The sequence below is a fragment of the Macrosteles quadrilineatus genome, unplaced genomic scaffold, assembly GCF_028750875.1.
Source record: "Macrosteles quadrilineatus isolate MER2022 unplaced genomic scaffold, UCM_ALF_1.0 Scaffold_13__1_contigs__length_4303367, whole genome shotgun sequence".
In the NCBI taxonomy this organism is placed as follows: domain Eukaryota; kingdom Metazoa; phylum Arthropoda; class Insecta; order Hemiptera; family Cicadellidae; genus Macrosteles; species Macrosteles quadrilineatus.
Window position 1 is genome coordinate 2,248,258 of NW_026542606.1, and position 27,051 is coordinate 2,275,308.

General features: G+C 35.0%; 1 protein-coding gene across 1 annotated transcript in view; it reads right to left on the bottom strand.

The window, feature by feature from the left end:
* The window catches only part of LOC129004930 (corrinoid adenosyltransferase MMAB-like), a 105,961-nt gene that overhangs the window by 32,957 nt on the left and 45,953 nt on the right, over window positions 1-27,051 (bottom strand). Inside the window, exon 3 of the mRNA XM_054433643.1 lies at window positions 5,608-5,812. Coding sequence (XP_054289618.1) covers window positions 5,608-5,812 — 205 coding nt within the window. The remainder of the gene's footprint in view (window positions 1-5,607; window positions 5,813-27,051) is intronic.

A 27,051-nucleotide genomic window follows, 5' to 3' on the forward strand; every position in this document is an offset into this window, starting at 1 on the left:
TATTTTTTTCGGCCGCCATCTTGGATCTGCCATTTTGAAATGTGATAAATTAATTTAAATATGAAGGTGGTGTTGTGACCCATCATTTCAGACTACTTTTTTATGCTGAATTTAATGCCGCAATCCGTTTTTGTTTCTCAGGCTTTCTTGATGAGATATTAAAATTATCTTACTTGAATTACCAATATTTCAAAAAACAAATATGAAAATGCAAAGAATTGCGGCATTAAATTCAGCATAAAAAAGTAGTCTGAAATGATGGGTCACAACACCACCTTCATATTTTAAATTAATTTATCACATTTCAAAATGGCAGATCCAAGATGGCGGCCGAAAAAAATAAATCCGTCATAACCAAGTGATAATAGGTCGACAATGAATGGTGGTGTATACTTATCTTTATCTAGCAATATTTTGGGATTATGGTCTTAATTTGTAAATGCACAATGTTAAAATGGGCTAAAAATAAAGTTATAAAAAGTCCCCATAACTTTAGAACGGATCAAGATTTTTAAAAACTAATTGCGGCATTGTAATCAGCGTAAAATTCTAGCTTGAAACAATGGGTCACAACCCTACCTTTACATTTAAAAAAAAAAATGTTGTATCCAATATGGCGGATCCAAGATGGCGGCCAAAAATGTTTACCCAGTCAAAATGAAGTACTTACTACACTACAATGATCTGACGTGGTCCGAAGTTGATATCTTAAGAAATGTAGAAAAAAGTAGGGGGGGAACTCATTTAAAATTCACCCTGTATATATAATACGTGAAGCCGTATTTTGTTAACGCAACTCCTCCCTTATTTGTGGACCAATTTCAACGTTTAAGGTGTCAAAAGATTCTTCTCAATATGTAGTTTTGCAATAAGGTTTTAGAACTTTAAAATGTCTACTCTTAAGGGCGCGAGACCCTCTAAAAGGTCGGGTTTTCCCCATAAGAAATACACAGAACAAATTTAAAAACAAAAAACAGCTGTTTATAAAAAGAAACTCATTAGCTTTTTGGGTGTAAATATTGATGTTTTCATATTCAGTAGGTTAAGACCAAGTTAAACAGTTAATCAGTTTTGTTGGAAGAACGGAAAATGCCTGAAGTTCACAGAAGAAATATTGAAAACGGGAGGAGGAGACAATAAGGTATCTTATGCGTATTAGGAGAATAGAGAAAGAGAGGCCTGGTCTAACAGATACACATCCATATACACATTCACTTGGTGAGATGAATAATATTTGCCAGTTCTGCTATGCAACTTACTTTGGAAGTGAAAAAATATACGAAGCACATAGTGTTGTCACGATGGTAAAATAAACTTGCCTAATGTCAGATCAAATGAATGCACGAAAGACATGTTTACTTCTGACACTGACAGATCTCAAAAAATTTAGTACAAACAATAATAATGCCTTGACTATGATAAGTTCAATTAGTAAGATTATACCAAATCTTGGTAGACCTTATGTTTTTATTGTAAACTTTTGTATTACTCGCTCTACTTTATTGAGGAAAAACACAAATGGATTGTTTACTTCTAGGTTATGTTGCCAGTTCCTCGGACAAACTTATACAAAGTTTTTTGACTGAATTTTAGTGGTAATATTAGACATAAGTGAAGGAATTAGTATTTATGTATTCAACGATCGAGTAGTTACAGTCAAGTTTATTTTTATGATTCAGGAGAGGCAAATAATATACGCTGTTCAAAAAGAGAAAATGAAAATTGCTATCCAAATCTTATAGCTACAAGAGTTATCCAACCTATTTCGACAAATGAATCCATACTTTCAAAACTTTGGGACAGGTAGCCTATTAAGAGAGAACGTTCTGATGCGGGTCATATACTGTGACTAACACACAACACGTTAAAATACGTTAACAAACTATCAATGGTGTTGCTGCTTTAGCCTATTCAAAGCAGATTATGGCTTTCCAGTTGATAACCCAGAGTTTGTGGGTAAAAAATGGAGCACATTAAATGGTTCATACATATCATTCCAATTTTCAGGATTCTCTACGGAGAAAATTCGTTTGATTAGGGGGATGTCTAGGCAACAGTTTTCTTAAATTCTCAATGCTGGAAAAACTTTGTTGCAACATGTTAGCTCGAATTGAAGCAGATCGTTTAGCATTCATTAGAAGTTATCAGTTAAAACTGAGAGCAGAAATAATGTAGGTGAACCTTGACGACACAAAAAGAGATATTTAAAATTAGTTTTCTAACAAGTGTGTTCTAAGAGGTGTTTAAACAACTCTAATATGTAACTAGAATTACTCAAATTTAAGCATAACGTTTTCCTCGGCGTTATGTTTCATACTATGCGGCTCATTGAGCCGCACGGGTTCTCTAGTAGTATAGATTGAACGTTGTATTCATTTTCAGAATCAATTTCATCAATTCTTTTTACATTTTTCCTTGAATACTGTAATTCCAGTATTCGTTTCGCGATACAAACCTTTTCTATGTGTCCATCTTTATGACAATACCTGCAATTTAGCTCATCTATCAATCGGCAATTTTGTGTTTCATGGTTATTCCTTCCACAGTGCAAACAGACGTCTGAAAATCCCAGTCTTTGTAGCCTTTTGTTTTTGTTGTCTTTCTTTTTGCTTGAGTCATTGTTGAAATAGTTTATGGTTGATAAATTTTTGTTTTTAGGTAGGGATGGACGAGATTGGATTTTTAGTTCGAGACGAGACGACATTTTTTATTTCTCATAAAATTTCGAGATGGGATTTCCCTTCTCATACACAACGGGAAATGCACGTTCAAAATTTTTACCTGATTTTGTAACATTGTTAGATGACTGTTTAAATACAAAAATAATGATAATAGGCAAGAATATTTACAATCTTTTATTAAAAAACATCAGCATAAAATCTTTTTATTAATCACGCCTAACTAATTAAAAATGCCTACGATTAGGAAACATAGTAATATCAGTTAGGATAGAGTTCAACTTATCCTAAAATAAAATAAATCATAAAATAAAAGCAATATTAATTTTTATAAAATAGTTACTTGTTTGGACTTTTTATAGTAATAAAACATTCCTCACACTGCTTACACTTAACAAAACTTCTTAAATGTTATTTAAGTAATATTTACATTTAAAGAATTAATTAAATAAGAACGCCTTCGTAAAGGAAACGCAACTACAACACGCTCCTGTATTGCGGGTATTGCATTGACTTTCTGCAGGCGTTTTTAATTTTTTTTTTTTTTTTTTTATTCTCGTCTCGATAAAAATTTCGGCCAAAAAGAAATCTCGTCTCGTGTAACGAGACTTAAAATTTCCCGAAATTTCAAGACTTGACCATCCCTATTTTTAGGTCCAATTTTGTTCTTTGTTGTTTTACAGATTTTGTGAATGTCATTTTGATTATTATTAGTATTTAAAATCTGGTTGTCAAGTTTTGATGCCCCTATAGCCAGGGCGATTTCTAAGGCTTTTTCAAATGATATTTCACCCAGTTGTAAGAGTTTTTCTCTTATGTCTGAGTCATATAAACCTCTGATGAATTGAGCCCTGAGCATAAGATTTATAACTGATTTTGTACATTTTCCTTCATTACACCCAGATTTGAAATCTGCTGAACAAGCCAGTTGTTTGAAGTCTGTAACATAATTTGTGATTGATTCATTTCCATCTTGTAAACGTGATAAGAATTTGTGCTGTTCTGTAAGTATTTTCTTCTTTGGGCTTAGGTGCTCATTTAGTAATATCAGTTAACTCTTGATATGTTTTTGAGTCTGGTTTGTCTGGAGATGTTAGACTACAGATCAGATTGTAGTGCTTAGCCCCTAAGCAATTGATTTAAAATAAACCTTTCAATTGTTCTGTCTCTGAATCATTGTCTGTCAATCCTTTTATTTAAAAAAATATATCTAAACGCTGAGTGTAGCTTTCAAACGTTTCCTTACTTTCATCATAAGCATCAAACATCAAGGCATTGCTCTTTAGTAGTTCCTTGGTACTATGTTTTGATCTAGGCTGTTCTGTCTGTTGAATTGAATGTTGTGTCATAAATGTCATAAAATTGTTCAAAGTAGGTATAAGGTCTTGTATTTCAGTCATTTTCTTCCTCGTCGCCAAATTATTAAATACAAAATAATACAAATTTATATGAACACAACTCTTGATACATGTTTATTTCTTAATAATAAAAGGTAAACATTGAATTATTTACAATATGTAAATTATTCCAGTCATATGATTAATATTAAAGTAAAAGATAGATTCTTTGAATATATAACAGCCTTCATCTCTGGCGACGCAATGCCCGCCCGCATCTTAGACCTTCCGGGACTCAAAAATCTTAGACCTTCCGGGACTTGAATCTTAGACCTTCCGGGACTCGAATTTTAGACCTTCCGGGACTCGAATCTTAGACTTTCAGAAACTCTCATTTTATAAATATTTATTTACAAAATTTACATTGTGCGCCCAAGGTCTAATCCCGCAAGGTCTAAAACAGTATCAGTGGATGAGTTTTTTGCATTGACTGTACTCTTAGACCTTCCGGGACTTAGACCTTCGACATACTCTCAGATTAGACCCTGAGCTAACAAGTATCAAAGTGTGTCGAAGGTCTAATTAGACCTTCCGGGACTTAGACCTTCAGCATTACTCCCGATACAACAACGCTTCAATATACAAAATTATTTCTTTTTTAAGCTCGACAAAATTGTTTGAAGATAAATGATGAAATTTTGTGTTTTTAGGGTCAAAAATGGGAAAAAAATAATTTTTACCCTATAAAACCCCATAAACCCCCGTTCCAATAGTCCTATTATGCTGGTTTGCGACCTCGTTTGAATAAACAGAGGTTTACACGTTTGTACCGAATTTCATCAAAATCAGATAATTTTTGTTCGAGTTATCACGCTAACGGACACACATATGGGAAATTATTGCCATATATATGGGAAACTCGCTAAAAGCAAGATGTAAACAGGTGTTTGACACAGTTTGTTGTTCTACTTTGGTAAATTTAAATAAAACATTACTAAGTTTACATAATAACTTCTAACAAGATAACATTTTTTAAGCGGAGTAGAGGCCCCCCGCAATCGTGGACTTGGCCAGTCTGGGTCTGACTGGAGTCACTACTCTTTGGTAAACATTAAAGAAAAGTATGCCATCAAGATGGCTGCTTGTTGCTGGTTTGTTGGTCACACTGTCTCGACATGGTTGGACTCGTTAAATAACCCCATCTGATTTGATATAATTTTACAGCTAACCAACCAATCAATCATATGACCAACATAACAACACAAAAAACTGCAAAAACCAGTTAAAACAGAGGCATAATTTTAAAAAACAGATTGGTGACTCCAGTTATAATCCATTTATCTCTATGGAAGGGGTCGTTATATCGAGATAAAAACGAAGACAATTCGTTAAGCCGAGGTTACGTAGGTACGCTATGTAGTTGCTGGCAATAATAAATTCCTTATAATGAGGTGACTTATATTAGAACAGAATATAAGTTTATTGTCACAATAAATATACGTTTCAAATGTTGAAAAAAATATCTAAAAATGGATCGAAATAGATCTATAAGTTACCAAACAATAAACAGTAATATTAACAGTAGTACTTACCGGCAGTAGGTAGTTTTCAGCAGGTGTTAGATCCTTGGAATATAATACAATCCACTCCTCCAGTTCTTTGGTATTCTGGGAGGAAAATGTTGCTTTGTTTGTTTGTTTGCTGATCGCTAGCACTATGTCTACCAACATGGTTTGTATCCTCGTCAACTTGTCTGTGTACGGGTGCTGACTGACAATAGCATTCTCTCGAGCCAATCTATAAATAAATACATGTTGATATGAAGTAGTACCATTGACTATTCCTTCATCATCCGAAAGACCATTCAAATTAGTTAATTAGAGTAACCATTAGTGAATTTGAGAAAGCTTAAGTTTCTGCAAAATGTTAACACCAATTTGTTGCCACTTCCCAGTACATTTTGTTTGAAGTTAATTTTTGGTTATGGTGAGTATACACTACCTAATTAAGCCGTTATTGTGGACATTTTCTGTCATGACTATAATAACTATCTTTGGGTTATACTACTGTCATTGAGATGGCGAATGTCCTCACTAATGTCTTAGGTAACGTTGCTAGTACACTAGTAACTGAAGAGAGTGAATGTGTCCCCCCCTCCACCAGTGCCAGCATTCAAGTCTGGTTAAGGGCTGTTGGAAGAACCCCTTACACCAACGTTGCAGTCCGAGCTCAGGAATAGTGCTTCTGCGTCAGGAATATCTTGATGCAGAGTAGCATCGGAACCTGGCTCCGAGACATGGAGGAGACGATTAAAGCTATGCTGGGCACCTTCCGGATACAGAAAGCTGTAAACCAAGTGGTAAAAAACGGCATGGCCAAACTAGGGGATGACCTTGGTTTCGTCTTTGCCTGCTGGCTGGTGAACAAGGCGGCCATGGAGAAGATGATAGTGAAGGTAGTGTCCATGCCTGACGACAGGGTGCTGCCTTCCAAAAAACGCATAAGGTCATCCACTTCTGAAAGCCCTCCAAAAAAGGAAGAGGTTGTCCAGACCACAAGGCCTAAAGTTAAGGCTAAAGCGATCTGGATAGACAGCGTCTCCCGCGCCCAGGTCTTTCTCGAATGTAGTTGCTTTCTCAACAAAGCGTCTGCACCCTCAGCAACCCGTGACCCTTCCTTGAGTAAGTTCCCGTAAGGGGTCAGTCATTGAGACACCATCTGGGGCTGTATGTATCGGCTGTACCATCGGCTTCTTACTCGAAAGGACCAACATTGCCCAAACTGGGCCCGGATTGGCCCCCGCTCTTAAAAAGTCGCGGCCAAAAAAGCCCAGGATGGTAGCAATCTTGGTTAAACCCTCATGGGAGAGATCATTGCCAAAGTCTTGGTTGTAATAAGAGATACCAGTGACCTTTGCATTTCAGCAAATCGGCACCCACTATTTGCCAAGGTCTGTCCGGATAAGGAGTTGGTATCAGCGGCTCAGCTCTCGTAGCGCGATTTTCTGCACATATCTTGCAATTTTCTACTAGTTCTTTGATTTGTTGAGAAAGACGAGGCCACCACACAGTCAGTTTTGCAAAAGTAAAAGATCTACATTTTGTTATGCCTTGATGTCCTTCATGAATACTTCTTAGTACATTAGCTCTTAAAGAATTTGGTATTATAATACGACTTCCAAAAAGAAGTATACCATTTTGCTCACTTATATCTTCTCTATGATACCAGTAGGGCAATACATCCTCTGAAATCTTAGATTTTTCTGGCCAACCTTTCACACAATACTGTGACACATGTTTTAGAGTTTCATCTTTCATAGTTTCTTGATTTATTTCTCTCAACCTTTCATCCGATACTGATGGTCGAGTAGTGTCAATATTTTGTATATATGCAAGGATTTCCTCTGTAAGTTCCCATTCCTCTTCTTCAGAGTTCTCTGTGTCTCGAGACAGTGCATCAGCCAAAATCAACTGTTTACCGGGCGTGTAGGTAATATCATATGTATATCTCATCAGTCGGAGTCGTATTCTCTGAAGCCTAGGTGTGGCAAAGCCATAACATTTCCCAAAAGACTGTTTGTAACATATGTAATTAATACCAGATATTGTGAATATAAATACCCCCGCCGCAGCAAACCTGCAGACTAAGCAAATTTCCATTTGCCTGATTGGATTTACACTAAAATGTCTACTTAAAAATTTAACATTTATTTCCTATTTAAATACAGTATTAGCCATAATAAACAGTACTAAAATGGAAACAGCTGATTCAGTTTCAGTACTGTTTATTTTGGCTAATACTGTAGAATTAGTTTAACAGGTACTTAGGTTTGCTGCATCAGGGAGGGTAAAACTTATTTTTTTTGTAAAATGTTAATAGTTAGTAAGAAATAAAAATATTTTCCAAATTTGATCAAAATATGTTCATAAACAAGCAAACTACAACAGTTTACTTGTTCTCCATAAGAATAACATGGGAATTTAAAATTTAAATGTTTTTGTAATTTTCTCCGTAACCATTAGGCGCATAGTAACACTTCAATATACTAAATTATTCGTTTTTTTAAGCTCTACAAAATGGTTTGGAAAGAAATTGCTAAATTTGATGTTTTTTGGGTCAAAAATGGGAAAAACCTATTTTTACCCCATAAAACCCTCCGTAAACCCCCGTTCCCATAGTCCGATCATGCTGGTTCGCGAACTCGTTCAAGTTTATCCCGCCTTACACCTTCAAACCAAATTTGATCAAAATCGGACAAAAATTACTCAAGTTATCGTGCGGATGGACATATATATATATATATATATATAGATATATAAAAATTTGAACGAATGGTGTTTTTGGCCTCTGGGGACATCAAAATGAAAAAGTAAATCGGTCCCGGGCCTAGGTCTTACCATGAGACCTACGGTAATAGCTACTTCCCTATAGGGAAATTCGCTAAAAGAAAACAATTGAGTGGTACTAGTTGAACAAATAGCAAGAAGATGATGTTAACTGAAACTTAAACTACTTTAATTGTCAAAAATAAAACTTATTTCACGCTTCTACATTTATATACTTACTTAATTTAGAACAAAACTTATAAATCCGCGACAATTGGTAGCAGAGCTGGAAAATGACCTCAAGACTACTGAAGAAGATTGATACCTTGAGCAAGAGATTGGGCAATACCATTACCAAGGCCAATTTACTTCTACAAGGGGAGGACTCTTCCAAACGTGACCTCCTAGGGACACTGACGACTTTAGACGGATATCGTAGGCGTCTGGAAGACTTACTTGAACAACTTGATCAGATCGAAATCGATGACTCAACGAATGGAGGGACAAGTACGTCAGTGGGAGATCCATTTGAACTAGTTCTGAATTGCGAAGAAGTAGTTGCAAAACTACAGGTAAGAATAGATTCCTTCACACCTCATTATGCAGACAAACAATGTAACTCCCATGATCAAACTGTAGTTTCAGAACCTAAACGTTGTTTGGTCAAACTACCTAAACTTGTCATCCCAACCTTTGATGGCGACGTCCTCAAATGGCAGGAGTTTTGGGATTCCTTTTCCTCCTCCATTCATAGCAATGATGCTCTTACTGTGATTGACAAATTTAACTACAGTATTTGAATTCATTACTTGAAGGGGAAGCTAAACGTTGTATATCCGGACTCCCACTAACATCATTAAACTATGATACAGCAATTTCTTTACTGAAGAGTAGGTTTGCAAACAAACCGATAATTGTAAACTCACACTACAAGTCACTAATAGAAATTCCTCCTGTTAAGTCTAATGACACAAAATTCTTGCGTCGTACCTTCGACATAATTGAAAAACATATGAGATGCTTACAAGCCTTAGGGGAGGATACAAATTCAAACTACTTCCTCACACTTATTACTAGTAAGTTACCTCTCAATGTTCTACTGAAGGTTGAAGAACTAAACTTAGGCGAAGAATTAAACGTAAATCGACTTTGTAATACAATTCAAAACATTCTAATCGTTAGAGAGAAATCAGAGATGCTGTTGGGAATTTCTACTAAGTCTAGGGATGTGACTGTGGAGCATATCATTCATAAACCTACCTCAACTGCCGAGACCCTGTTAACTGGTGGTGTGATAGGTCCTGCAATCTAAGACGATGTATATTTTGTGAGAAAGACCATTGGAGTGATTAATGCACAGCATTCAGCACAGTAAGTGAGCGTAAGGACAAAATAAAGGGGTTATGTTTTATTTGTTTAAAAAGGGGACATAGCCTTAAAAATTGTAAAACTTTCAAGGCTTGTGTTTTTTGTAAGCAAAGCAAAAATCACCACAGGAGCCTTTGCCCTAAACAGTTTCCACCAGGTATCACCAAAGATGCTGTGAATTCCCAGACTGTTCCTACGGGACGAGAGTTACAAGTACCAAAACCAATTGGAGGCTTGTCACACTTGACCACAACTCAACTAAAATCAACTAAGTTATCGTCTCTTCTTGCAGTTAACGAACAGGTAATTTTACAAACTGCAATTGTAAATGTTACAAATGAAGTTAACAAACTAACTCACACTGCTAGACTTTTATTCGATTCAGGTACTGTAGTCAAAAGTCATACATGTCAAAGATATTAGCTTCTAAGTTACAATTAAAATCCGAACAACATCAGATTTTAAATGTGTTCACTTTCGGAAACAAAAGTTGTAAAACACTTGAGACACCTGTTGTTTGTGTTGGTATATCGCTTTTAAATAAAGACACAATCAACCTACAAGCAAATGTTGTGCCTCACATAACTGGACAAGTCCACTCAAGCGGGATGATAGATATTATTGATCAAATAAAATCAATATATCCGAACTTAACTTTGGCTCAAGGTCAACACCTGAACTCCGAAATTGACCTTCTTATTGGAAATGACTATTACTTGGACTTTATAAATGACGACAAAATTGAGGTAAGCAATGGACTTTTCCTTTTAAACACTAAATTAGGCTGGGTCATCAGCGGAAGGAGCTTAATAAACTCTATTGAAACTGACTCTTACTCAACTTCATTCTTAACTACGGTCCAGCCATCTAACTTGTTTGTTCCTAAAGCTTACTTTCATTCTGCAGATTCTGAACTTGTAGAACAACTTGACGTCAAAGACCTCTGGAGTCTTGAAACTTTAGGTATACATGATAATCCATTTGAAATTGATGATGATATTGCTCTAAAGCAGTTTAATAATACTATCCAATTAGTCGAGAATAGGTATTCGGTTTCTTGGCCATGGAAAGAATACCCCCCAAACTTGCCGGATAATTATTTTCTCTCATTAGCTCGACTGAAATCGCTTGTGAAAAGGTTATCAAGTCAACCAGATTTGCTTCAAAAGTATGATAACATAATCAAGGAGCAGAGATTAGCGGGAATCATTGAACAAGTTCCGGAAAATGGAAATGCCATTGTTAAGCATTATATTCCACATCATCCCATAATTAACGAAGCAAAATCCACAACAAAGGTAAGAATAGTGTACGATGCTTCAGCCAAGTCAAAGAAATCTTCTAATAGTTTGAACGACTGCCTTTATCGTGGCCCAGTAATACTAGAGGACTTATGCGGATTGCTCATACGTTTTCAACTCAACCCTATAGGGATAATAGCTGATATAGAAAAAGCTTTCCTTCAACTGAACTTAAACATACCTGATAGAGACGTTACTAGGTTTTTATGGTTTAAAGATTTGTCAATGCCAGTGAATCAAAACAACATTGAGGAACTAAGATTTTCCAGAGTTCCGTTTGGTGTTATCTCTAGTCCTTTCTTATTAAGTGCTACTATAAAGCACCACCTGTCCAATAGTGAACTAACAGAAGACACCAAGAAATTGAAAACTTCATTCTATGTTGATAATATGGTAACTGGAGCCAAAACTGATGAAGAGGCTCTTGGTTTGTACGACTTTGTAACTGATTTGTTTTCACAAGCAAACATGAACCTCCAAGGATGGTGCTCCAACTCTCAGGCGCTCAAAGAGAACATACCTCATGGTAAGCTCACAAAAGAAGATGAATCAAATGTAAATGTCTTAGGTGTAAAGTGGGATACTACAGAGGACACTTTAAGCATAAAACCAATTAACTGTATAGAAGATATTTGTACAAAGAGGACTGTTTTGAAACTCGTATCCTCAATATTTGACCCTTCTGTTCTATTTATCCTAGTAACATTGAAAGCGAAGCTTTTTATTCAAAGTTTGTGGGAAGAAAATTTGGACTGGGACGTGCCCCTAACCGAGTACAAATGCAAGGAGTGGCAAGAAATAAAACGTGATATTGTCAGCATTTCTAATGTTTCAATACCAAGATATGTTGGTTTAGAACCAACCTCAATCGAGTTACACTGTTTCATCGATGCTTCGAACATTTGCTATGCAACTACAGTATATGTTCGTGTGCAAAACGGATCAGTTTCAAAATCTAAACTTGTATTTTCCAAAAGCCATTTAACTCCTAAAACTAAAAAAAACATCTCTGTGCCTCGTCTGGAACTACTTGGGGTTTTAATAGGTTCGCGTGCCTTAAACTTTGTGGAGAAGAATTTAGAACAGCCAGTTTCAAGAAAGTTTCTTTGGACCGACTCCCAGTGTGTCTTACATTGGATTAACACAACTAAGATTTTACCTAAATTCACTGAAAGAAGAGTTTCTGAAATAAAGGCAAATAAAGATGTTATATTTAAATATGTTCCATCTGAAAATAATCCATCAGATGTAGCAACTCGTGGTTGAATGTTAACAAACTTTGCAGCTGTCAAATGTGGTGGTCAGGACCTCAGTGGTTTAATCTGCCTGAAAACCAATGGCCGAACTGGAACTTTAATCCCACTGAAGAAATTCATGAAGTTAAAGAAGAATTAACAGCGTTTAATGAGACAGCTGAAGAAAGGATCTTAGAACCTCCATATGGAATTGATGTCAAACGATTTTTGACTCTGAATAAACTACTACGAGTAACAGCGTTCTGCGAAAGATTTATTTCTAAGTGTAGAAGACAATCCATTGTTCATACCACAACTAACGTGACTGCTGAAGAAATCCAGTTGGCTAAACTAAGATGGGAAAAATATGTTCAAAGGAAACACTTTTCCGAAACTATAAGTAACATCGAAACCAATAAAGGAGATCCACTTCAAAAACAATTGAAACTGTTTCTTGACTATGACGGCCTGCTTAAATGTTCTGGAAGGCTTTCATATGCTGAACTTTCAATACTCCAGAAACACCCTAAACTTCTACCAAAAAATGAATACTTCTCAACTCTAGTAATACAACACTACCATAATGCTTCATTTCCTGCAGTATGTTGGAGTTCAACATACTCTGGCAGAAATAAGAAAAGAATACTGGATTTTGTGTGGAAGATCTCAAGTCTACAAAACTATCAAGAAATGTTTAACTTGTATTCGTTGGGAGGGTGGTCCATACAAATTGCCACCCATGCCTCCACTTCCAAAAGAGAGGGTTACAGAGCAGATCCCATTTAGCAACACTGGACTCGATTACTTCGGCCCATTATACGTTAAAGACTATCACAACAATGACTCTGGAGATTTAAGGAAAGTTTATGGCTGCATATTTACTTGTCTTACAACAAGAGCCATTCATCTAGAGCTAGTTATCGATTTAACAACTGAAGAATTTCTTCTATGTCTCAAACGGTTCATAAGCAGAAGAGGTAAACCAAAACAAATATTTCTAGACAATGCTCCTCAATTCAAACTCGCCGCTTCATTTACTGAAGATATTTGGAGAAAAAACTTCAACGACTCTAGTGTTTTATCTTACATACATAATGAGGGATGTGAGTTCTGTTTTATTCCTGAACTATCACCTTGGATGGGCGGTTTCTATGAGCGACTTATATCCCTAGTAAAGAGGTGTTTAAGAAAGACAATTGGTCCGACAGTACTTACATTTACTCAGTTGGAAACTACTTTAACTGAAATTGAAGCGGTATTGAATTCAAGACCTTTAGTGTACGTCTCTTCTAGTAAAGCCAGTTTATCAGATTGTATCTTAACTCCCGGTCATTTCCTGAATTTTCACGGGAAAAATGGAATTGAAATGAGTGGAAAGACAACTAATCCAGACCATAAAGCTATCCAACACTGAACATTTACTTCAAACTTGGAAAAAAGGACAGAACCTCATAAACACATTTTGGGTTCTTTGGAAGAAAGACTACTTAACTAGTTTGAGAGAAAGGACTCAATCTGAAATCAAGCAGAAACGTTGCCGGTCTTCACAATTCCCCAGTATTGGAGATATTGTCCTTATTCACGATAATTTACCCAGAGGATGTTGGAGACTTGGTCGAATTAATAAACTACGCTCAAAGCAGAGATGGAAATATCAGAAGCGTAACAGTCACTACAAGCAACAAAAAGAAAATAATTCGACCTTTAAAATTACTCTACCCTCTTGAAATTAACCGTGATGAGACTAACCAGGTGTGTTGAAGAAATTTCTCAAGTGGCCGGAGTGTGGCAAAGCCATAACATTTCCCAAAAGACTGTTTGTAACATATGTAATTAATACCAGATGTTGTGAATATAAAAAGAAAACAATTGAGTGGTACTAGTTGAACAAATAGCAAGAAGATGATGTTAACTGAAACTTAAACTACTTTAATTGTCAAAAATAAAACTTATTTCACGCTTCCACATTTATATACTTACTTAATTTAGAACAAAACTTATAAATCCGCGACACTGGGAGTAATATTGTCCAAGTCTTTTATCTTGAATATGGAGAGCAAGGGCTTATGGTCTGTCTCAATATGCAAATGCAGCCCTAAAATGAGGTGTTCAAATCGTTCACACCCCCATGCAATCGCTAGAGCTTCTTTTTCTATTTGAGCCCAATTACGTTCGGCTGATGACAAACTTCTCAAAGCATAGGCCACAGGACGTTTAGTTCCATCTTCTTGAAGCTGAAGTAGTGCAACTCCAATACCGTATGATGAGGAATCCGCTAAAGGAAGGTTTCTTTAGACATGCTGTATAAAGCGAGACACGGTTCGGACATCAATGACAGTTTAATCTTTTCCAAAGCTTGGTCTTGATCAGGCCCCCAAACAAATTCTGTATTTCTTTAAATCATGTAGTGGATTTATTCGTCTGCAGTGAGTGGAATTGTCCATGGTTCAGTTATAAGGATTCAATATTTTAAAGTATCTAGTGAATTACAAGGTTAAGTTTTACATGTATGCAGTAAAAACATTGGGGAAGTACTATTCTAGTAACTGAATAATCAATCTTTTATTTTATTTTTGTAAATAGTTTGATATTTAAGAATTAAAGTACTCACTTTTCAGTATGTAGAAAAGCACATGTTTTGAAGATCATATTTAACTGTATAGAACACCATTATGGGCACTGCACCAGTAAAGTTAGAGTAAAATATAAAATTTTTACTTGTAAATAAATAAGTTGAAAACTTAAGTGATATTATTTTACTCAGAAAGACTCTATAAAAACAATAAATATCAGTCAGTTTGGTTAGAGTAGTAATTTCCTGGAGAAACATTAAAAACAAACTGATCTTTTTCACGGCAACTACATCTTATCAGTTGTGGCAACTACAGACTACAAAGTTCAGGTCTGTTATCAGAGCTGGACTACATAAACTGTCAACAATAGATTATAGCTTATCGTTACTGACTACCTGTGAAGTCGAGTTATTTATGATTATAGTAATTAATTGTTGAGCTGGAGCTCAACATTGTTGCCATTTTCAAAACAAGGATATTTAGTTTTTCTGAGAGTAAACCAATCAATACAAATCAAAGAAAATTAATTCAAATGCATAACAAAAATTAAAATAAGCTTATTCAACAGACAAAAATGACCAAAAACCCGTGTGGAATTTGTAAAAGAGGGGCAGGGTCAGGCTCCGTTTTTTGCAAAGGTTTCTGTGGTTATTGGTACCATAAAAGATGTATGAAGGATATGACGGATGTGCAATTCCGTGAAATCTGCAAAGAGGGTACTCAACATAAATGGAAATGTTATAACTGTAAGAAATCTGAAACTAATCAGGAAAACATGACAATAGATGTTGTAAAAGAAACAATCAAAAATCTTGATATAAACAGCAACTCAAATGAGGACCTGGAACGCTCACTTACAATTGCAGCAGAGGCTGGCAATTTGTTGTTAACGGAGAATGAAAAGTTAAAACAAGAACTACACAGCATGAAGTTATCCAAAACTTAGTATCTGAATAGATTAGAAGATAGACTACAAAGCTATGAAGATCAAATAAATAAATCTAAGTTAGAAAAAATAAAGGCAGTTAATGAACTAACAGATGAGATAAAATTTTTGAAAGATAAATTATCAAAGAGTGATGAATTTAGAAATAACTTGGCTTCACAGTTGGATAGTGAAAGAACTGTTGACTTAAGTGAAAGTAAATTACTAACACCTAAGGTTTTACTGTTACAATAATTATCTTTTATTTTACTGAAGTACACACACACACAACATTTTTACTCAAACATAACTTATTCAACAATTCTCATTACAATAAAAACAATCCTAACTATTTACACATGATCAGCTGTTACCAACATAAATTAAATTAAATACAGGACAAGTAACAGCAAACATATTATATAAAAATAAAATTACATTCAACACCTTCCCTTAATTTTAATTTTATATAAGAAACAAAAAATAAATATCTCGATTATCGTCTTCTGTTCAAGATTTTGGATAGTTGATCAAAGCTTTGCTAAATTGATGAAACTTGACATTGTTCAAGGGTTTTGTAAACATATCCGCAACATTCTCGGATGTAGAAACAAAAGAAATGTTTATTTTACCTTGCCTTACATTTTCAGTCAAAAAATGGTAGCGAACATCAATGTGTTTGCTTCGCTTATTAAAAATTCCATTTTTACAAAGCTTAATAGCACTTTGATTGTCCATGTTTAGGTTTGTTTCAACATTAGTTCCACTCAACTCTTGCAAGAAAGTTTTTAAATATAACACTTCTTTGACACATTCCGCCGCTGCAATGTATTCTGCTTCAGTGCTGGACAAAGCTACAATCGGTTGTCTTCTTGTACACCAGCTTATTGGGTCTTCTCCATACATTATGACAAATCCAGTAGTACTTCTTCTTGTATGCTTGCAATTTGCATAGTCTGCGTCACAATATACATTTAGGCAATTTTCTCCTGATGCTGAAAATAATATTCCTGCGTCTTGAGTACCTTTAATATATCTTAAGGTTCGTTTGACATTTACAACATCTTCATTGATTGGATTCTCAACACATCTACTTTCTAATCCCACAGCAAGTGTAAGATCAGGTCTGGTTTTATTGGATAAGTACAGCAAACTTCCTACAACTTCTCTGTAAGGATAATCTTTTGTCAGGCAGCTTACTTCTTCATCAGGTTTGCTCGTTTTCACTGGACAAATGGGAGTGTCTACAGGTTTACAATCTATCATTCCATATTTTTCGAGAATACTGTTTGAATAGTTCTTTTGTGTTAACAATATCCCTTCCCTTGAATATAAAATTTCCATTCCAAGAAAGTTTGATGGGTTTTCGTCTGTTTTTATTTTAAAATCTCTAGACAGCTCGTTCAAAAGTTTCTTCATCTCTCTTTCATCTGAACCAGCAAGAATCCCATCATCAACAAATATAGCTAGATGAATACTGCCATTTGTAAAAACACAACGGTCAGACTGAGTTTGTTTTAAGCCATATTTTAGTAAGCAGTTTGTAAACAACTGGTTCCATTTTAATGGAGCTTGTTTAAGTCCATATAAAGTCTTTCTTAATTTCAAAACTTTATCTTTATGATCAAACCCTTCAGGTACACACATATAAATTTCTTCATCTAAATTTCCATAGAGAAAAGCAGTTTTAACGTCAAATTGCATTAATTTGAGATTTTGTTTGGCAGCTACTGAAAATAACAAACGTAAAGTTGAATTACTTACAACTGGGCTGTAGGTTTTTTCATAGTCTATACCTTTTTCTTGGGCAAAACCTCTTACAACTAGTCTCGCGTTGTATTTTCCGTTATCCTTTCTTGTTACACTTGTTACTTAGGATCTTCTTGTTTAGGCTTGCTTTTTGTCAACCACTTCCCACGTTTCATTCTCAATAAGGGAGTTTTTCTCATCCTCAATTGCTTGTAGCCAATTTTTTTTTATCTGGTCCTTTGATTGCTTCTTCATATGTCAACATCACAAAATCCTTATATCTTTCAGGTAGTTTATTTTTTCTTCTTAGTTTGATGCTTTGTGTAGTATCAGTATTACTTGAACTTGGCTGTTCTTCATTGATTTCATTTTTGTCTGAAACCAACTCAAACTCTATTTCATTATTACTTATCTCACTTAGATTATCTGCACTCTCAATATCTTCATTTTCAGTTTTGTCTTCTTTCTGGTCATTTTCATTTTCATTTTTGTCTTCTTTCTTGTCATTTTCATTTTTGTCTCCTTTCTGGTCATTCTCTGTTGTATTTTCAGAGAAAGTAACCTCATCACCATTATTAGTTATTGCAGAAACAGACAACAAGTTTTTACTGAGTTCAGGAACATATAGCACATTATTCAGGATACATTCTTTGGATTTTACAGTTCCACTCGTTGAAGCTAACATGGTTTGATTTTTCTTTGCAACATATATTTCAGAAGAAATATTTTGTTTATTACTTAACAAATCTTCACAATTTGTCATATGTGAAGATGTGCCTGAATCAACAACCCATTCAGATACAAAGTTTACAGTCCCACTATTACCCCAAACATTTTGTCCATCATCATACGACAAAAAAGACACAGTTTTACTAGCGACATTTAGGTTCTGGTTTTTTCTAAAGTAACAATCTTTTTCATTATGATTTGACTTTTTACATATATTACAAAATAAATTTGGCTTTACATTTCTTTTTTCAAACTTGTTAACAAAATTTTTTACATTTCCACAGGTGTTTGCTAAATGACCAACAGCATTGCATTTAAAACATCGCCTTTCATTATCAGAGTTAGCCCAATTGTGTGTAGGTTTCTTGCAGTATTTTGCTTTATGGCCTGGAATTTTACAGTTGTGACAAACAACTTGGAATGCAAGATTTTTCTCTAGGCTTACCTCCTTTAACTCACTTCTTGACTCTTCTGCTAACAGTCTCGCTGTTAGATTTGCCAATGTCTTTTCTTCATTGGGCATTGATTCCCAGGCAGTTACAAAATACTTAAATCTATCTGGCAGACTGACAAGAATTTTTGATATTATCATTTTGTCATCAATATCTTGTTTTAAAGTTTTTAGTCTGTGTGCTATGTTTTCAATTCTACTTAGGCCTATGTGAGAACTTATATCAGAATTAGGCTCATACCTGAGGTTAAAGAATTCTTGTAATAACGAGTACTTCTGCTGCTCCGAGTCTCTTTCATAAATATTACAAAGCTTCAAAAACATTTCTCTTGAGTTCTCACAGTTAATAATATGTAACATCGGTCCCTTCTCAATAGAACTAACTATACACTCCTGAGCCTTGGCATCTCTTTTAATCCAATCAGCCTTCTTCTTTCCATCGCCCATATCTTCAAGTTTCTCAGAACCGTCAACAATACTCATCAAATCACTGGATTGAAATATTATTTTAATCTGAAATTTCCACAATGGAAAAGTTTCAACTCCTTTGAGTTTTTCTACGAAATCATCTTCATTTACTGATGCCATTGTTAGTCTTACTTTTACTTTTTCACTCACCTTCACTACACTTTAACTCTTAGGGTTTTACTAGAAGATTACTTCTTGTTTTTACAGTTATGGTTGAATTAATGGATTTTTCTGGGCCCATAACCTGTTGACTTAAGTGAAAGTAAATTACTAACACCTAAGGTTTTACTGTTACAATAATTATCTTTTATTTTACTGAAGTACACACACACAACATTTTTACTCAAACATAACTTATTCAACAATTCTCATTACAATAAAAACAATCCTAACTATTTACACATGATCAGCTGTTACCAACATAAATTAAATTAAATACAGGACAAGTAACAGCAAACATATTATATAAAAATAAAATTACATTCAACAAGAACAGAGTTCAAAAACAAAACAGAGGATTTATTACTACAAAAGGCCCAACTAAAAACCAAACTTATGGAACTGGAGAATACTGCAACACTAACTGAGGGGCAAACTGACAATGCAACTAAAGTTGCTAAGCTTTTGAAAGCGGATGACGCAGCTTGGTCAAGAGCTAGATGGTTGGATGACACAATACTTCAATCATACTTTTATTACTACAATCAGGATCCCACAAACACAGGATCATCGGTACTACTCTTAGGTCCACTCCCAACACAAATTCTTAAACATTCAAACAGTGAAGATATTAAATCTGAAATTAACACTCTGCAATTTAACACCTTCAAATATGTTTTATGCTGTCTCAATAATAGTTTGGACCCAATGGTGGATGACTCTGGCTCACATTGGAGCCTTCTAGTCTTTGATAATTTCAGGAAATGCGCTTACCACCTGGATTCAAGCTCTGGATTAAATAAGCTAAGTGCCTTGGCACTTATGAAGAACATGGATTTTCAAGGAACTCTATGGGATATTCCTTGTTCACAGCAGCAGAATAGTTTTGAATGTGGAATTAATGTTTTGGTTAACTCAAAAATAGTTACTGAATTCTATTGCAAAAACCCAATTAATCAAAAGTTACCATTGCAAGATTGGTACAGGTTATATATGGAAGGACGAGCTGACCAGCGCAGTGAAACTCTTATTGACAATTTTAATCATAAAACAAGTAAAGATGATGGGGAAATTTCCCAAAAGGATCAAGAAAAGGATAACTGGATCAAAGTAGGCCAAAAGCAGAGAAAAATTAAAAAGTCTAAATCTAAACAAGGAAGGTCTAAAACGACAATCAACCTAAAAAATACTTTCTCTCCACTTACAGAAATATCTTCAACTGCAAGTGGAAAATTAGATCAGGATAACATGCAAGTTAACCAAAAGAAAGGCAAACATAAAGACTGTGAAGAAAAAGAGTCACAACCTATCAGAAGAAAAACAAATGTAAATCACTACAACAAAACAAGAAAATCCAACACAAATGTCTTTGAGATAACCAGCAAAGCCAACGATCCATCTACACTTCAAGTGGTGTCGTCTACTCCAATAAGGAATACAAAGAATGTTACAACTAAACATGAGAATAATTCTAAAATAAAACCCACATTTTACATAACAGGAGACAGCCATGCAAGAGACATTGCAAACCTACTGAGACCACACCTTCCTCACTACAATGTTACATCAACCTACTACCCAGGAGCACACCTAATATATATACTTCATGAATTAGAAAAACATAAATTAAAATTTACTAAAAATGATATAGTTTTAATTATTGGTGGTACTAACAGAACAGACTCCTGGCACCAAAATCAGGTGTATGCTAAGCTTTGTTCTATCATTAGGAGTTTCAAATGTGAAATTGTATTGACGGAACTGCCCTACATCTACCAGCAGCCACATAATGGTAGAAAGTTTTTTGAAATTGAGACCTGCAACTTAGAACTATTGGCTTTTTCTTTGGAAAATAACACCAAGCTCTTATTATTTAATCATAAATTAAATTCCTTTGAACATTATGCTAGGAACGGATTACATCTGAACTCAAACGGAAAACAGATAGTCTGTAATTGTATCGCCTCCTGGTTAAATGGGTCGAAGGATTTGGGGAAAGTATGTAATTTGGATGAGTCACATAAGTCACACAAACAGAGATGCGCAAGGAAACAGACGATTGACAACGCCAAAAGCATTCAAGTGGTAGAAGAAGATATGGCCAAAATGTTAGCTGACTACAGTAAACAGGAATTCACTGCATTTGCTCATTGTATTTCAGCAGACATATACCATGAGAAAAATATGTCAGAAGGCGTAGCGGTGACGTTTAAGGAATTCTGTGGTAAACCATCATCCGCTGACTTAATTCAACCCAATCTTGCATATACAAAAATTAGTGAAATATCTGGCGTTTATAGTTTAATCACTAAAGAAGATTATTTCAAGAAACCTTCAAGATCTAGATATGACAAAGCATTTCATGGTTTGATAGAAGATTTCAAGAGTAGAAAATTTAAACATCTGATATGCTCCCCAATGGGATGTACTAGGGATAAAATAAAACTAGAACACTTTATATGCAACCTAACAAGGCTTCAAAAGGAAACAGGTGCACGGATTACAATTGTAGTCCATGAAGAGGCAGTAAACAGTCGGCTGAGAAGAGGTCTGTCCCACTCCGACTTTGTGAAGAGGCTACAGCAACTGGTACGTAAGGAGCAGCAAACTCCAGGTCAGCCCGAGACGTCAACTAAGAATAAGAATAAGAATAAGAATAAGAATAAGAATCCTTTATTGTCATTAGACACAGTTGTGCAATAGACATTGTCAAAGAAAACTATAAACTAGAAAATGTAACAGAGTCATGAACATTATCACAGTAGACCTTATATAACATACATGTAAAACTTAGCCTATATCACAGAAGAGATCACAGTTGTCAATTGAGAATAAATATCATAAAATAAAAATTGTTGAATAACAATGCATGTTACTTAAAATCTATAAAATCAGTAGCACTCAAATGCAAAAACTCATTAACAGAATAAAGTGGGTGCTTTAGAAGACCATTTGTTACAACAGTTTTAAAATTAGCAAAGGATTCAATATTCTTGACATGATGAGGTAGTATATTGTACAGTTTAAGCCCTATAACTTTAGAGCTTTTGGCTGCTTTGGTCAATCTACAAAAGGGAATGTCAATTTCATGCTTGAGCCTTGTGTTGTGGCTATGTACATTTAGCCGTTTCAACAAGAATGCAGATTGTTTTTTTACTTCTAATAGAACATACAAAACATATAAACTAAAGACAGTTAACACTTTTTCATGGATAAAAATAGGCCTACAGTGCTCTGAGTAGTCAGCTGAAGCTAGTATTCTGACAGCTTTTTTCTGAACCAGTAAGACATCATGTACTCCAGCTGCATTTCCCCATAAACATATGCCATACAGTAAATTACTTTGAAAGAAACTATTGTAAGCAAGCTTGAGATATGACTTCGGGACATTTTTATCTAAAGATCTTAGTAAATATACAACTCTTGAAAGTTTGTTACAAATATAATCCGTATGAAATTGCCATGTCAATTTTCTATCAAGAACTAAGCCTAATAGTTTAACATTACTTAACCCTAATTGATCACAGGAGGGAGAATCACTAGCCTTGACATTTTTATTACTAAAAACTATGGTTTGAGTTTTGTCATTGTTAAGTATGAAACCATTGGTACTGAACCAGTTGGATACACTTTTAAGGGCACTTTCAGAATTCAAATTGACAGTTTTTATATCAGAACCAGCATTAAACAAAGTAGTGTCATCAGCAAAACATACAGTCTCAAATGGTACATTAACATCAATGTCATTAACCATGACAAGGAATAAAAGAGGTCCAAGAACCGAACCTTGCGGCACGCCAAAGGGTACAAGTCTCTTACATGAATACTGATTATTGACACAGACTATTTGTTCTCTATTATCTAGGTATGAGCTAAGAAGTGACAGAGTTGTATCAGTCACCTTGTAGTACTTTAACTTAGCCAGCAATGTCTCATGACAAACACAATCAAAGGCTTTACTGAGGTCACATAAGGTGACACCAGTATCGGCTCTGCTTTCAAGGTTTGCTAGGATTGCATCTACAAGATAGGTCACAGCTTGAATTGTAGATTTCCCAGTTCTGAAACCATACTGTATAGTTGAAAACAAGGAATTATCTTCAAAATAATTGTACAGCTGGTCATGTAAAATTCGTTCAAAAACTTTGGCAAAGACTGGAATTAAAGCTATTGGCCTATAACTAGCTGGGAGATCTCTGCACCCTTTCTTAAAAACAGGAACAACCTTAGATAACTTAAGCTTTGCAGGAAATACACCTTCAATAAGACAACTATTTATACAATAGGTTAAAGGCTCTACAATCACAGGTAAAATAGACTTTAGCACATCACTAGACAGGCCATAAATATCACGACTTTTAGAACTTTTTAGAAGCCGCACATGCCGCGCTACCTCCTCACATGACACTAACTTCCATTCCAAACCGGGTGCTGCAATGCTCTTGGTTTTGAGAAGATCCACTGCAGCCGAAGGAACGCCACCAGATTTCTCCGCCACCTCCAACACCGAGTCAATGAAGAAGTCGTTGAAGTCGTTTGGTTCCACAGAAGTATTGGGTAGATGTTTGCTCGAAGATTCTTTCCGAATGGCCTGCCAAGCTGCTCTACACTTGTTGTCGGACAACTAACCTTCCATCTGGCAACATTCAGCAGACTGATGACAGGAGACTTCACCAGCAACACCAGATGTCGTCAGACCTTCAGCATCAATGCAGCAGCGATGTGTATGTGTCTAGTGCAGTGAGAAGTAATGCCTGTTTACTCCCCTCCACTATTCTTGCACCAGGCCCTCTTTCCTTTTGTGAAGCCGTAGTCCAAGGCAATAGAAATGGTAGTGTCAGTGAGATAATGCATAGTGGTGAGAGAATGCTTCCTGGAGGTTCCAATAATAACTACATTCACATTGATGATGCAGAAATGCACTTTCCTTTTTTAGGAATAATCCCAAAGAGAAACCAACTTCTCTGAAATCGGAAATAGTTACAAATAAAAAGCTTTTACACCCAGCCAGTGTCATATAGGGTTTCTAACAACAATAAGAAGAATGTGGTTCTTCATTGGAATCTCCAGGGTGCAAATGGAAAAATGGAGGAGTTAGAATTGTTCATTTTAGGTTTAGAATGTAAAGTAAAAATTATATGTATTAATGAGCATTGTATAAGAAAAGATAATAAGTATATTTTAAATAAAATGTCAAATTTCTGTTTAGCTGACGGCTTTTTTAGGGAGAGATCTGAGGGAGGTTCCTGTATTTTAATTCACAACTCTCTATCATTTATTGTTCGAGATGATCTCGCTGTATTTAACGAAGAATTCTTGTTTGAGGGTTCCTTTGTACAAATAATCTCATTAAATCTACTAATCGTTTCAGTCTACAGGATTCCAGGGAATAAAATTTCAAAACTGTTTTTAAAAAAATTAGACACTTTTTTAAGGTTTGTAGCATTAAAAAATAAAAACTTAAAAATTTTATTGTCCTCTGATTTTAATGTAAATTTACTAAAAAAGGATACAAATTCAAGTAGGTTTTGTAACATTGTTAAAAAATATGGTTTTTATATTCACTGCAAAGAGACAACTAGAATTACTCCCAATACAGCTACTTGCATTGACAATTTTCTTACGAGCAAAAACTTCTATGGGTCCTTGATTTACAATATTAAGCATGATCTTTCGGACCATAATGTTCTAATTATGTCTCTTCCTAAATTCCCTAATAAAGTAAAAGCTCCCAGAATTTATAGAAGATTTTTTTCAACAGACAACTCAGAGAAATTTTTGATCGTACTACATCAAAAACTATATAGTTTTACTCTTTTAGAATCGTGCAATAGTAGTTATGATAGTTTTCTACATTTATTTCTGACATCCATGCATGAGTGTTTTCCATTAAAACTATTCATAGAAAGGAAAGAATCCAAGGCTTTATGGGTCAACGATGAAATAATGAGGTTAGCTCGTAAGAAGAGGCTATTACATGTTAAATTTAAGGAATTTAATGATGAAAATTCAAAGTTAAAATACAAAAAATGTAGGAAAGAATTTAAAGCTTTAGTAAATAAGAGTAAAAGAACAGAAAACAATAATTTCATTGTCAATGCAAGAAATAGAATGAGGGCCACCTGGTCTGTAGTCAAGAAAGAAATAGGAATTAGAAAAGACGACAAATTTGTAGATGTGCAATTAGAAGTTGAGGGTAGTTTGTTAGATGATCCAGGAGTCATAGCCTCTTGCTTCAACAATCACTTTATAAACACAGTTGATATTTTAAATGTCCCGGCCCCGTCTTTCATAGACATCAAATCCCCATCAGCTTTGTCATTTCCAGTGTTGATGGACCTGTGCCCAACACAGGGCTCAGAAATAGGCAAAATTATACAGAGCCTAAGCAATTCTGGCTCTGTTGGTTGGGATGAGGCTCCAACGAGGTTAATTAAACTGTCCCAACACTTAATAGCCCCGGTCATTAGCTTAATAGTCAACCAATGTTTTTTGTCAGGTCAATTTCCAGATAAACTTAAACTATCAGAAGTAAAACCAATTTTTAAGAAAGGAAAAAGAACAGATATTAATAATTACAGACCAATTTATATTTTAAGCAACTTTGCAAAAATCTTTGAAAAAGCAATTAATTTCCGCTTGACAAATTACTTAGAACAGAACAATGTATATTCACAATCACAATTTGGATTCAGGAAAAATAAATCAACCACAAAGGCATTAACTAAATTTGTCAACATGGTCTCTGAGGCGCTGGATGAGGGGCAGAGTACTGCTGGGGTGTTCTGTGACTTATCCAGGGCATTCGACTGTGTTGACCACAAACTAATTATTTGCAAACTGAAGAAAGTAGGGATTGTTGGTCAGGTATTGCAACTTCTCTCAAACTACCTATCAAATAGAAAGCAACGCACAGTAGTTTATAGGGATGGCCACAAGTTCTTGTCCGGATGGAATAATATCAGGTACGGTGTTCCTCAAGGTTCCATCCTGGGGCCAACACTATTCTTAATATTTATTAATGATATAGACTGTAATATATCAGGCGAACTCTTCTTGTATGCAGATGACACAAATGTTATATTAAAAGCCCCAAAAATACATCAATTGGAAATCATTGTTCAGAAATCAATAAAAGAACTAGAGGAATGGTTCTCTCAAAATGGACTACTGTTAAATAATTCAAAAACACAAATTATGCAATTTAAGGGGAAAAACTCTTCAAATTCATTAAATAGCAGCCTATTAATCCCGACAGATTCACACAAAGTATTAGGAATACATATTGATTCAAAATTAAATTGGGGAGATCATATTCAATATCTAACAAAAAAATTACTTTCTTTTCGCTATGCAATAAGTGTTACAATTGATGTAACATCTCTGAAAGTATGTAAATTAGTATATTGTGCCTATATTGATTCTATAATAAGGTATGGTATAGTACTCTGGGGATCCAGTCCCAAAACAAAAAAACTTCTTAACGCACAAAAATCAATTGTACGTACCATGGTTAAAGTATCAAAGAAAAACAGTTCTAGACCTCATTTTAAAAGATTAGGGATTTTAACCATCACAAGTATGTACATTTTTGAAATGGTTAAGCTATTAATTAACAATATAGATAATTTTGAAGAGTTTAAATTTACACATAACTATTCCACACGTCAGAAACATTTATATCAATTCCCAATACATAGACTAACTCTTTTTGAACGTACACCAAAATACAGTACATGGCTATAAAAATTTT